The sequence below is a fragment of the Lynx rufus genome, unplaced genomic scaffold, assembly GCF_022079265.1.
Source record: "Lynx rufus isolate CCGP_SWC_20201006 ecotype Redwood Valley unplaced genomic scaffold, mLynRuf1.p SCAF_6, whole genome shotgun sequence".
NCBI lineage: Eukaryota > Metazoa > Chordata > Mammalia > Carnivora > Felidae > Lynx > Lynx rufus.
The window spans coordinates 41,561,926-41,574,059 of NW_025814878.1; the positions used below are offsets into that span (position 1 = coordinate 41,561,926).

The following is a 12,134-nucleotide window of genomic DNA, read 5'->3' on the forward strand; positions in this document are numbered from 1 at the left end:
TGTTAAAAATTATGCCTAGCTCCTTTGCATGAGGATTTCAAATTTAACAGTATCAGAATATGTTAGCCACCGTGGAAAAACTAACCTCAGCCATTGCCCCCTTTGCCTTATTCCCTGGGACAAAAGTACAGTCATTATCTTGGGTCCATCTTTCACAAAAATGATTTGTCAAGGGCACAGTTTCAAGTCTAATACTCAATTCTCAGTCTTCAGACCTGTTAGCATTTATTTCAATGGATACTCTTTCCCTTTGGAAATACCTCTTCATTTGGCCTCCAGGACACTTCACTCAATGGCTTTTCCTCCTGTCTTTTTTGTTGGTTCTTCTCCCATCTGTGTGATTTCTCTTATCTCTCAGACCTCTTGGAATTTTGTAACATCACCAGTTACTTGCTAAGCACAGTCAGTTTCAATGTTAAATAACATTTATGTATCAAAGACTCCTGAAACTACATCCCTCCATTACTTCAGAATCATAAATCCAACTGCTTTCTTGACTACTCTACTTGAACCGTTCTCTGGATAACATAGGTATGATGCAGCAACACTCCCCTCTCCCAAATCCCAGAGGCACTTATTTCTTGCTCATGCTATGTGTGCAAAATAGATTGGTTGGTCGCTCAGGTGTTTTGATCACCTTGGCAGGGAAAGGGATGGGACTAATCTCATTCTGGCTCTTCGAGTTCCAACCAGGAGATGCAGAGATAACTTCTGTGCCCTTTTTCATTTGGTCAAATCAAGTCAAAAGGAATAGGGAAGTACAATTCTTTAAAGTGGTTGCAAGGAGGAAAAAAAATGTTTGTGAACAGCTGGAATTTTCTACTCCAGGTGTCTATTAAAAAGTCTCAAAACAGCCATGTCCAAAACTGATCTTATGTATCCCCAGTAATCTGCTACTCTTGTGGTCTTCCCGTCTTTGACAATGTCAACACTCAGGCCTAATCTCTTGATCATCTCTACTTCTCACAGTTTCTATCTAACTAATCTGAAAACCCCATTGGCTTCTTTCCAAATATATCCGGGATTTTGTCACCTCTCAGCACTCCTACCCTGGTCTAAGCTGACATCATCTCCTTCCTGGATTAGGCAACAGTCTCTTAAATGGTCTCCCTTGTTTAGTTCTTGCTCCCTTCAGTCTCCACTCAACACAGGAGGTGGAGAGAGCCTGTTAAAAGGTAAATCAGATTGTGTTCCCCCCTCAGCTCAAAGCCTTCTGTGACTCACTGGTTTTCTCTATATAACCCATAAGGTCCTACATGGCCCAGCTTTCCATTACCTCACTGACCACATCTCTCCCAGTGTCTCCCTTGTTGAGTCTGTGTCAGCTGCACTGTCCTTTGCTGCTCTTCATATCTTCCAGGTGCGCTTTGCTTCAGGCCCTTTGTGCTTTTTCCATCCTCTATCTGAATTCCACCCCCCTCCCATTACTTGCCCATGTACTCATTTCCTCACTTCTGAAAAGTCTTTCCTCAGACATTCCCATTACAGTGAGTCTTTCAATGGTCAACCTCTGAATTCTAAAATTTAATCTCCCTCTCCTGTCTCTTTGTATTCCTCTTTTCCGCTTTTTTGTTTTCCTTTTTCGTAGCTGTTAATCATCATATAGTGCATTGCTTTTTTAAAGATGTTTATTTATTTACTTTGAGAGAGAGAGAAACAGTGCACGAGTTGGGGAGGGGCAGAGAGAGAGAGGGAGAGAAAGAGAATCCCAAGTAGGCTCTTCACTGCCAGCGTAGAGCATAATGTGGGGTTTGAACTCACAAACTGTGAGATCATGACCTAAGCCGAAGTCAAGAGCCAGATGATTGGGGCACCTGGGTGGCTCAGTTGATTAAGCATCCAACTTCAGCTCAGGTCATGATCTCACAATTCATGGGTTTGAGCCTCACATCGGGCTCTGCACTGCAGAGTGTGCTTGGGATTTTCTTTCTCCTCCTCTCTCTCAAAATAAATAAACTTGAAAAAAAAAAAAAAAGAGTCAGATGCTGAACTGAGTCACCCAGGCATCCCAATGCATGACTTTTTAATATGGCTTATTGTTAGCATCTTCTCAAATACAACTCCCTGAGGACAGAGATTTTTCTTTATTTTAATGATAGAAGAGTGTCAGGCACATAGAAAGTGTGCTCTAATTATGTGTTGACCGAATAAATGAAAAAAAATTAATGGATAGATTAACTGGGGCTATTCTAAACCTAATATGATCAGGACTTGGGGTTGAGCTTGTCTTGAGACTCTTGGTGTCAGCTTGACAAGATCCACTTATTAATTACGAACTCCTCTGGCACTGAGAATTTTTGTGGTTTGTTAATGTGTTTTACTCAGGGGTGATCACAAACCCTGTCATATTGTGGATTGGGCTATCAGGGTCAAGTTTACCAAGGCCTTCATTTGCTAAGATACTTAGTAGCTATGAGAAATAATGAAGAGATGCTCATTACAGACGATCCCTTCCCAATCAAGAGGGCTTAAATTCAACAAAGTGATCTTAAAATGAATCTGCCACGTTTAAACAGCCCATCATGATACACATTATAAGCTGAAAGACTCAAGTGATGGAACATAGTTGAAAATATTTTCTTGTTGCGGATGTAAATTGTCACAGAATTGTGAACCTTTATATCAGTTTTGACAACAACTGACTGTTGCATTAGAAGTGTGTTCTGAGGTTCCCCTGGAGAGTTCCTAGGCCATTCTACTCTTTCAGGGTAGAAAATATGTTAGTACTCGATGTCCTTCACTATTGTGCCGGTCAGTGAAAACTTTATCTCCACTGTAATAGAATTAGATGTTGAATTTGATAGTTGAAATGACATACATAGTTTTCTATGGAACCACCTTTGTAGACCCTAAGCTTGGCTGAATATTTTTTTTGTAATAAATTTCTCCAAAATAGAAGAGGCTTACCAAAAAACTTTAGCATTGAGGGTAATTGATGTCCAGTATTTCCTGCTGAAATTTAAACAGAATAAATATCTGCATTTTTTTTTGCATATATACATACTGTTTAAAATAAATCAAGCTCCAGCATGTTGTTCATCATTCTCATGGACCGTTCACTAAAGTGGACTGAGGTAGACAGGAGCGTTTTTACTAAGATACCCTTCAGCTGGCTACAACTGTAGCCCCAACATTCAGGTCCTCAGGAATCATGTGTAACGTAGGTTTTAGGGAGGAGTATAGAATAGTTTTTAAGAGCATGAGATTTCAACCTCAAACATGCCTGAACTTGAATCGCCACTCTACAACTTATTACCTGTTCTTCTAAGTAGCAGAAACACCTATGAAAGGGGGCAAATAGTAATAACACTTACTTCATGTAGCTGTGAGTATAAAATGAGGTGATGTACCAAAAAACCAAATGAGATAGTGGTAGGAGAGGTGCATATATTTACAATTTATTTTTCTAAAAAAAACCACACTGTATAGTACTTACTATATGCCAGGCATTTTTGTAAATGTTGTACAAATATTAACTTAGTTCTTTCCTCTAACGACCTGATGAAATGAGTATTATTATTATTATCATTTCTATTTGATAGTGGAAGAAACTGTATAGTACTTACTATATGCCAGGCATTTTTGTAAATGTTGTACAAATATTAACTTAGTTCTTTCCTCTAACGACCTGATGAAATGAGTATTATTATTATTATCATTTCTATTTGATAGTGGAAGAAACTGAAGGATGGACAAGTTTATAACTTATCCAAGGTAGTTGAACCAGAATTCAAACCCAGGAAATCTGGCTCCGTAGTCCATGCTTTTAACCGTGTGCATAGCACTGACATTATTTTCTTAACGTGAACCTGTATTCGTTATCTATCGTGCACAAAAAATTACCCAAAACTTAGTGGCTTAAGTCAGCAAGCATTTATTATCTTACATTTTCTGTGGTCAGGAATCCAGGTGCAGCTGAGCTGGGTCTTCTACCTCAGGGTTTCTCACAAGGCTGCAGTCAAGGTCTTGGCAGGTGCTTCAGTTATCTGAAGGCTCTAGGGGAAGTTGATCTATTCCAAGCTCACTCAGGTGATTGTTGGCAGGAGTTGGCTTCTCCAGGGCTGTTGGATTGAGGAAGTCAGTTCCTTGCTGGTTGTTGGCAGGAAGCTGCCCTATGTTCCTTGGTACATGGACCTCTCCATAGGGCAACTTTCGCCATGACAGTTGGCTTCATCAGACTGAGCAAGTGAGAGAGCAAGAGAGAGGAGAGTTCTTGCAAGATGAAGCCATAGTCTTTTATAACTTATCTTGGAAGCGATACCCCATCATTTTGGTCATATTTTATTTGTTAAAAGTGAGTCAGTAGTCCAGACCACATTAAACAGAAGGGAATGTCACAGAAGCCCAAATACCAGGAGGCAGAGAATATTAGGGGCCATTTTAGAAACTGTCTACCGCTTGGCCTAGGACTAGTCACCAGTTTATCTTGGCTTTTTCACATTTCTTTTTGTATCGAGTTAATTTGATATCAAAAGGCATAGCTATTTTGACTGTCATGGCAGCAATGCTTTGCCATTATGCTGCACACTAAGTTATGTTTTGTCGTTTTGCTTACATCTCATTTTACACTGAAGAATCAATGTTAGCTGCTATAACATACAATTCAAAAAATTTAGTGATGTGACAAAGATATGCATTTAAAAAAATTTAAATCCGGGGCGCCTGGGTGGCTTGGTCGGTTAAGCGTCCGACTTCGGCTCAGGTCATGATCTCACGGTCCGTGAGTTCAAGCCCCGCGTCGGGCTCTGTGCTGACAGCTCAGAGCCTGGAGCCTGTTTCAGATTCTGTGTCTCCCTCTCTCTCTGCCCCTCCCCTGTTCATGCTCTCTCTCTGTCTCAAAAATAAATAAAGGTTTCAAAAAAAAAAATTTAAATCCAAGTTGGTAAAAATATAGTATAATAATGGTTTCAGGAATAGAATTCAGGGATGCATCATTTACATATAACACCCAGCGTTCATATCAACAAGTGGCCTCTTTAATGCCCATTACCCATTTAGCCCATCCCCCTACCCAACACCCCGCCAGCAACCCTGTTTGTTCTCTTATGGTTTGTCTCCCTCTCTGTTTGTATCTTGTTTTTGCTTCCCTTCCCCTGTGTTCATCTGTTTTGTTTCTTAAATTCCACATGAGTGAAATCCTATAATTGTCTTTCTCTGACTTGCTTAGCGTAATACCCTCTAGTTCCATCCACGTCATTGCAAATGGCAAGATTTCATTCTTTTTGATCACCAACTAATATTTCATTGTGTATATATATATATATATATATATATATATATATATATATATGCCACATCTTCTTTATCCATTCATCAGTCAATGGACATTTGGGCTCTCCCTGTAATTTGGCTATTGTTGATAGTGCTGCTATACACATGGGGGTGCATGTGTCCCTTCGAAACAGCACACCTGTATCCCTTGGATAAATGCCTAGTAGTGCAATTGCTGGGTCATAGGGTAGTTCTATTTTTAATTTTTTGAGGAACGTCCATACTGTTTTCCAGAGTGGCTCCACCAGTTTACATTCTCACCAGCAGTGCAAAAGGGTTCCTCTTTCTCTGCATCCTCACCAGCATCTGTTGTTTCTTGAGTTGTTAATTTTAGCCATCCTGACAGGTGTGAGGTGGTATCTCATTGTGGTTTAGATTTGTATTTCCCTGATGATGAGTGATGTTGAGCATTTTTTCATATGTCAGTTGGCCATCTGAATGTCTTCTTTGGAAAAGTGTCTATTCATCTCTTTTGTCCATTTTTACACTGCACTATTTGTTTTTTGGGTGTTGAGCTTGGTAAGTTCTTTATAGATTTCGGATACTAGCCCTTAATCTGATATGTCATTTGCAAATATCTTCTCCCATTCCGTTGGTTGCCTTTTAGTTTTGCTGATTGTTTCCTTTGCTGTGTAGAATTTTTTTTATCTTGATGAGGTCCCAATAGTTCATTTTTTTGTTTCCCTTGCCTCTGGAGACACGTCAAGTAAGAAGTTGCTGTGGCTGAGATCAAGGAGGTTGTTGCCTGTTTTGTCCTCTAGGATTTAAAAAATAAAAATTTTTTTTTCTTTTTTTGAGAGAGACAAAAAGTGACAGAGCATACATGGGGGGAGGGACAGAGAGAGAGGGAGACACAGAATCTGAAGCAGGCTCCAGGCTCTGAGCTGTCAGCACAGAACCTGACGCAGGGCTTGAACCCATGAACCATGAGATCATGACTTGAACTAAAGTCGGACACTAAACTGATGGAGCCACCCAGGCACCCTTCTCCTCTAGGATTTTGATGGCTTCCTGTCTTATGGTTAGGTCTTTCATCCATTTTGAGTTTATTTTTGTGTGCAGTGTAAGAAAGTGGTCCAGGTTCATTCTGCACATTGCTGTAAAAATATGCATTTTTGATATGCATCACACTGCTCTTCTGAGTGGCACGCCTTAGATGGTGACGTAGGGATTTAGACTCCTTTCATCGTGTGGCTCTGCCATTTCAAAATTTATTTCTTCTAGCTACAAAACTGCGGGAGATTTTAAGGATTAGGCCTGTAAGTGACGGACATCCTCTCTTGCATGCATTGCAGTGCACGGAACTAGTGGCATGATCCAATTTAACTGCTAGGGAAGATGGGGAATATAGTCCTCTGTGTTTGCCCAGGAAGAAGAGGACAAATGGATCAGTGAGAAGTTAGTTTCACCGCATATCCTATTTAAATATACTGCTTGCAGGGGTGCCTGGGTGGCTCATTTATTTAAGCATCTGACTCTTGATTTCAGCCCAGGTCATGATCTCATGGTTGTGGAATTGAGCCCCACGTTGGGCTTCATGCTGAGTGTGGAGCCTGCTTAAGATTCTCTCTCTGTCTTTCTCTGCGCCTCTCTCTCATTTGCACATGCTCTCTCTCTCTCTCTAAAATAAAATAAAAATAAATAAATAAATAAATATGCTGCTTGCATTAAAAAATAAATATGTATTTACCGACACATACGCATACACACACTGTGCTTAGGTCTTCACCGTTAAAAAAAAATCTCCTCAACTCTGTTTATTTCATTTTTTATTGAAAAGATAGCATACATTATAGAAAGAGCACACATCATAGAGCATAATTTATCATTACTTAAGAGTGAGCAAGTAAATAATGGTATAGCCACTGCACAAATCAAGAGTGAGAGCATGGCTAGCACACCAGAAACTCCCTAAGTCCCATATCATTGACAGCCCCTCACAGTATGAATTTCTTGATCATCACTTTCCCATGGTTCACACTTTCCTCTGCCAACTGCCAACTCTTTTGTTGTCTTCCTTTCTTGACTAGGGTTTGGAAATTGACATCTCCTCCTGCTGTCTCCATGTCCTCAGCTTCTGTTCTGCCCTCAACCCCTTGTCCCCCATCTCCAGTGAAGTTGTTCATCCTGCCACTAAGGCATTCAGTTCTTACCTTGCTGGACTTACTTGTGGAATTTGGCAATGGTGGTGACCTTCTCAAAACCTTTGACTGTTAGGGTGTTCTCTTCTGGTTCTTCTTTCATTCTTTTAACTGATTCCTCTCAGTTTTCGTGCAGATTTATCTTCCTCTGCCCACCCTAAATGTTGATGTTTCTCATGATTCTGTCACTTCCCAGCAGTCTCGCCCACTTTTAATGTTTAACTCCTACTCATCAACTGTGATTGTTAAGTTGACATCTTTAGCTGCGTGCTCTCTCCTGAGCTCCAGACCCTTGTGCATGTCTTCATTTAGACATTTCCGTTTGAGTAATGTGTATGTATCTCTACCATGACAAAGCTTAAACTGTTTAATTCCATTTAGGCAGCAGCAATGAGAATAAAAACAGGTAGGGTTTACCTGGTTCTTTCTAGGTGCCAGGCTCTGCTTTAAGTGCCTTACATGTATTAACTCATTTTAACAACCAATACCGTAAGGTAATTACAATTACCACAATATAGATGGAAACACTGAGGCACAGGAGTGTTAAGCGGCTTGCCTAAGGTTAGGAAGAAATGTGAGCCCTGTGAAAGCCCTGATCCAGATTCTGGTACTCTAACTTCAAGCCAGTTTTCCAACACCTGAGCTATAGTTGCCTCTCAAGTCAGAAGTTGTGCCTAAGACTCTTGACCATGAATCCAACACACTTTTGGTGATATTTGGCTTATTCGGTCAGGGATGATGATAGTTTGGATTTATATGAGACCTTTTAATTCTCCAGAAATCTGAAGACATCTACTAACCAGTATAGCAGCTAAACAGTATCCAGGATGGCTGACCGCATTGCACAAAGTCCCCACATAGTAAAACTAACCTCTCTACTAATGGCCAAACTGACTCTCCTGCATAATTTTCTGATTATGAGTAGTGGGAGAAACTGTGTCTATCAAAGGCATGTCCATGCCTGGAAAGATGAGCAAACCATCTCTAGGATTAACAGGCTTAAAAAGGGAAATGAAAAAAGTGCATCAAGTTTAATGAAGTACAAGTGTAACACACACATTTTATAACTACTGATAGAGTCTTCATTTTTGTTACTGAACTAATTTCTAAGAACAATATGATGGAAGAATGAGAAATTTTCATTGGCTCAGCCATGCAAATTAGTATTATTTTATAGCGTCAAGGACTAAAACAAACTGTGCAATGTTTGAAGGAAATCTAGAGGCAACCAAGTAAATAATTTCCATGAAGAGATGAGTCAGTGGTGCGTGCTATGGAAAATGACAATACCTGGACTCTTTCAGGTATTTATAGCTGTGTTTGAATCATGTGATACTGCTGTTTCTTTCTCAGTGTAATGTTCCTTTAGGGGAGGAAGGGCCACAGCCTTGGAATGTGTTTGGACTCTGAAAATTGTTGTCCTTCACAGGAAATGAATAGTTTGTATTATGTTTCTTGCTCAACAGATCGGTGCTATGGCACTTAAGCCCACTGGTAGCTCATTCATCGTAATTCTCAGAATTCACTTTAATAATTCAAATGTTCTCCAAAGTAAACCTTTGACTTTCTCTTATTGCTCAGATGATGCTGGAACAAAAATCCACCTGATGCAGCAGGTAGACATGGCAGCACAGGTTGCCTCTGGAATGGCTTATTTGGAGTCCCAGAACTACATCCATAGAGATCTGGCTGCCAGAAATGTCCTTGTTGGTGAACATAATATCTACAAAGTTGCAGATTTTGGACTTGCAAGGGTTTTTAAGGTGAATTTTGTTTTGTTCTATTTAGGTTTTGTCATGGGTTAAAAGACTAACATACTAGTAGTCTAATAGATTTGCTGTTATTCTTCAAAATAATCTTTGTCCAAGTTGTGTGGTCCACAATCTTTGTCCGCAGTTGTGTGGTAGCCTAAAGCCTTACAGATAAACTACCTCCTGTTTCTATTTCTTCACCAAGGAGAAAAAAAACAGAGAAAATGATGCCCACACAGATGGGAAAGTATGTGATTAAGTTTGTGGTTGAATTAATGATCCATTTTTCAGTACCAGGAAGCCTCTGGTTGTCTGTCTCTGTTTTCCTTACAAAAGGCATCACATTTTCTATAGTTACCCCATCCCCCTTTGCTTACTTTATGCCAACTAAAATTTCATGCCGCCAGAATTCTTCAGTAATCATTGGCTTTTTAATTCCGGCCCTCCCCTCATTTCATGACATCAGGCCAAAAGAAACTTATATAAGAGATATAGTATTAGGTGTTTTTCTCCTCATTTTCAATTTCTACATTGTGCCCTAAAAATATGGATGTGGAACATGAAACACAACATATAAGTGATTCTTTTTTGATCTTCATGAATTCATCATCTCTTTTCTTGATAAATTAATTAGAACCCCAGTGAGTTGATATATTAATTTAAATCATTTGGATTCTACTTTTCAGTATTAAAAAGTGGTAATGTGGTAATTATTAAACTCGGTGGCTCTTCAAACCCAGCAGTAAGTTTGAAAACAGACAGGCTTTGCTTTCATTATTTTTTTGTTGTTCTTTTTTTATTTGCTAAAGACCGGTTGCTAAATACCATCGCACATGAATTCTCTCATATGTAGTAGAGTGCTCCTGCCAATGCTATTTTTAGCACATAGTAGGCCCTTATATGACATTGCATTAATGACTTCTCATAGATTTCTCAGTCTTATAAGCCAGATTTGGAATTTGCTACTGTAATCATCAATTGACCTAAGCTCATTTTGAATCTTTTCCCTCTAAATTTTAATGTGAAGCAGGTTACAGATGAATGAGGGTAGAAAAAAAAATATATATATATATCACTGGAACGTGGCTTGATTCCTTAATGCATTAACAGGTAGATAATGAAGACATCTATGAATCCAAACACGAAGTAAAGCTGCCAGTGAAGTGGACTGCACCTGAAGCCATTCGTGCTAATAAATTCAGCATTAAGTCCGATGTGTGGTCATTTGGAATCCTTCTTTATGAAATCATTACTTATGGCAAAATACCTTATAGTGGTGAGTAATTAATCCTGAAATGAGCCTTTCTGCTGCAGGTCACTTACTTAGGTGTGACTTTAACTGCTTTGCCCAGGCTTAGAGGGCAGAGTTATGAGGCTGACCACACCATGTGCCTGTGGGAGCATAATAGATAAAATTTGATGACGATGATTTGCATTAATGAGGTGGTTTATTGCCTCTGTATCCTTTGCTCTTAAATTGCAGTCTTATAGACATTATTTGCTGCAAGATTTAGTTTAATCTCTGCAGTCTGGGAAGGGGATGGTAGACCTCATAGTCTCACCAAGGAAATCAGTTTGCTTTGTAATCTGGAGTATAATTATCTATGAATTTAAGACCCTGATCTTTAACTTGTTTTTTGTTGGTCCCATTCTGTATTATTTAGGCATGACAGGTGCTCAGGTAATCCAGTTGTTGGGTCAAAACTACAGACTCCCTCAACCACCTAACTGTCCACAAGAATTCTACAACATCATGTTGGAATGCTGGAATGGAGAGCCTAAAGAACGGCCAACTTTTGAGACACTGCACTGGAAACTTGAAGACTATTATGAAACAGAATTTTCATATTCAGAGGCAAATAACTTCATCAGATGAACACGGAAAGGAACATTAAATAATGAAGTAGCAAAAAAGTTCAATAATCAGTCCAGAAATAAAGCTTATTAATCAACTGTGAAAAGAGCTTACCTTGACACATTCAAGTGATAGGGTCAACTTGGCCATGTATTATGAAAAAGATTATATGTTCATTTTATCGACTGGCCCACACTGCTGGACAGTCTATGATGATATTTTATCACTGTCTGGCAAAATCAAGCACACTAAATCCAGTTATTTTTCTTTTTTAAAAGTACTTATATTTGTATTTATTGTTTGAATCACCTATCAAGAGGATCAACAGATGATAGTCAATTTTTACTCAGTGACTGTTGTAGCATTTTCCTGTTTACTGATTAAAGTGGTTATTCATTATTCCTCGGTTTGCTGAATCCCATCAGGATGTTATTATGAAGGAATCTGATTGCTTTGCTGCACAGCAGGACCTGTGCTTTGAGATTTTTTTTTCTCTTTTAAAATATCCTGTAACTACAATGATGGTAAAGCCATGTTAAATGACTTGATTGTACTTGGAGTAATTGCACATATTTTTTTTTCCTATGCATAAAATAATGAAGCAGCTGTTGAGAAAAAGAATTAAAATTTCTCTCATTTTGTAGAAGGAAATCATGGGATTTTTCTTTACCTCAGTATGTGTCATATGAGAATCATCTACGTTAGTTTTAATCTCCTAATGTTAAAAATCAGATTGCAAGGCAGATGAGTTATTATCTCTGGAAATATGTGAGAAACATCTAATAGCCCGCGAAATCGAGAAATAAGTATAAAATAGTTTAGGAAAATGAGAAGAGAGTAGTAGGATTGCTATAGCTTGGGTTTCTGAATAATTTTTTAAAAATGGGCCTTTGACATATAGGCTGGAGTTTTAAATTGACTACAATATAGGTCAAGCTTGGTTTTAGATCTAGAGGCTAGAAATAATGTCTGACCTTGGTTATGAAACTGTATTTTTGTCTGGTAAGACAAAAGGGTTTTTACTCATCTTAAATGGCATTAACCTTTGTAAGAATGTTACTGTCTTCTTAAGCAATGGGTGTGTCAAATTTTTGTGTTTCATTAGATGATGAGGGA

General features: G+C 38.9%; 1 protein-coding gene across 1 annotated transcript in view; it reads left to right on the forward strand.

Moving 5' to 3' along the window:
- The window catches only part of FRK (fyn related Src family tyrosine kinase), a 105,679-nt gene extending 94,061 nt beyond the window's left edge, over positions 1–11,618 (forward strand). The window contains exons 6-8 of the mRNA XM_047102488.1: positions 8,994–9,175; positions 10,274–10,439; positions 10,828–11,618. Of these exons, the coding sequence (XP_046958444.1) occupies positions 8,994–9,175; positions 10,274–10,439; positions 10,828–11,039 (560 nt within the window). The 3' untranslated portion in view covers positions 11,040–11,618. The remainder of the gene's footprint in view (positions 1–8,993; positions 9,176–10,273; positions 10,440–10,827) is intronic.
- The last annotated feature ends 516 nt before the right edge of the window (positions 11,619–12,134 follow it).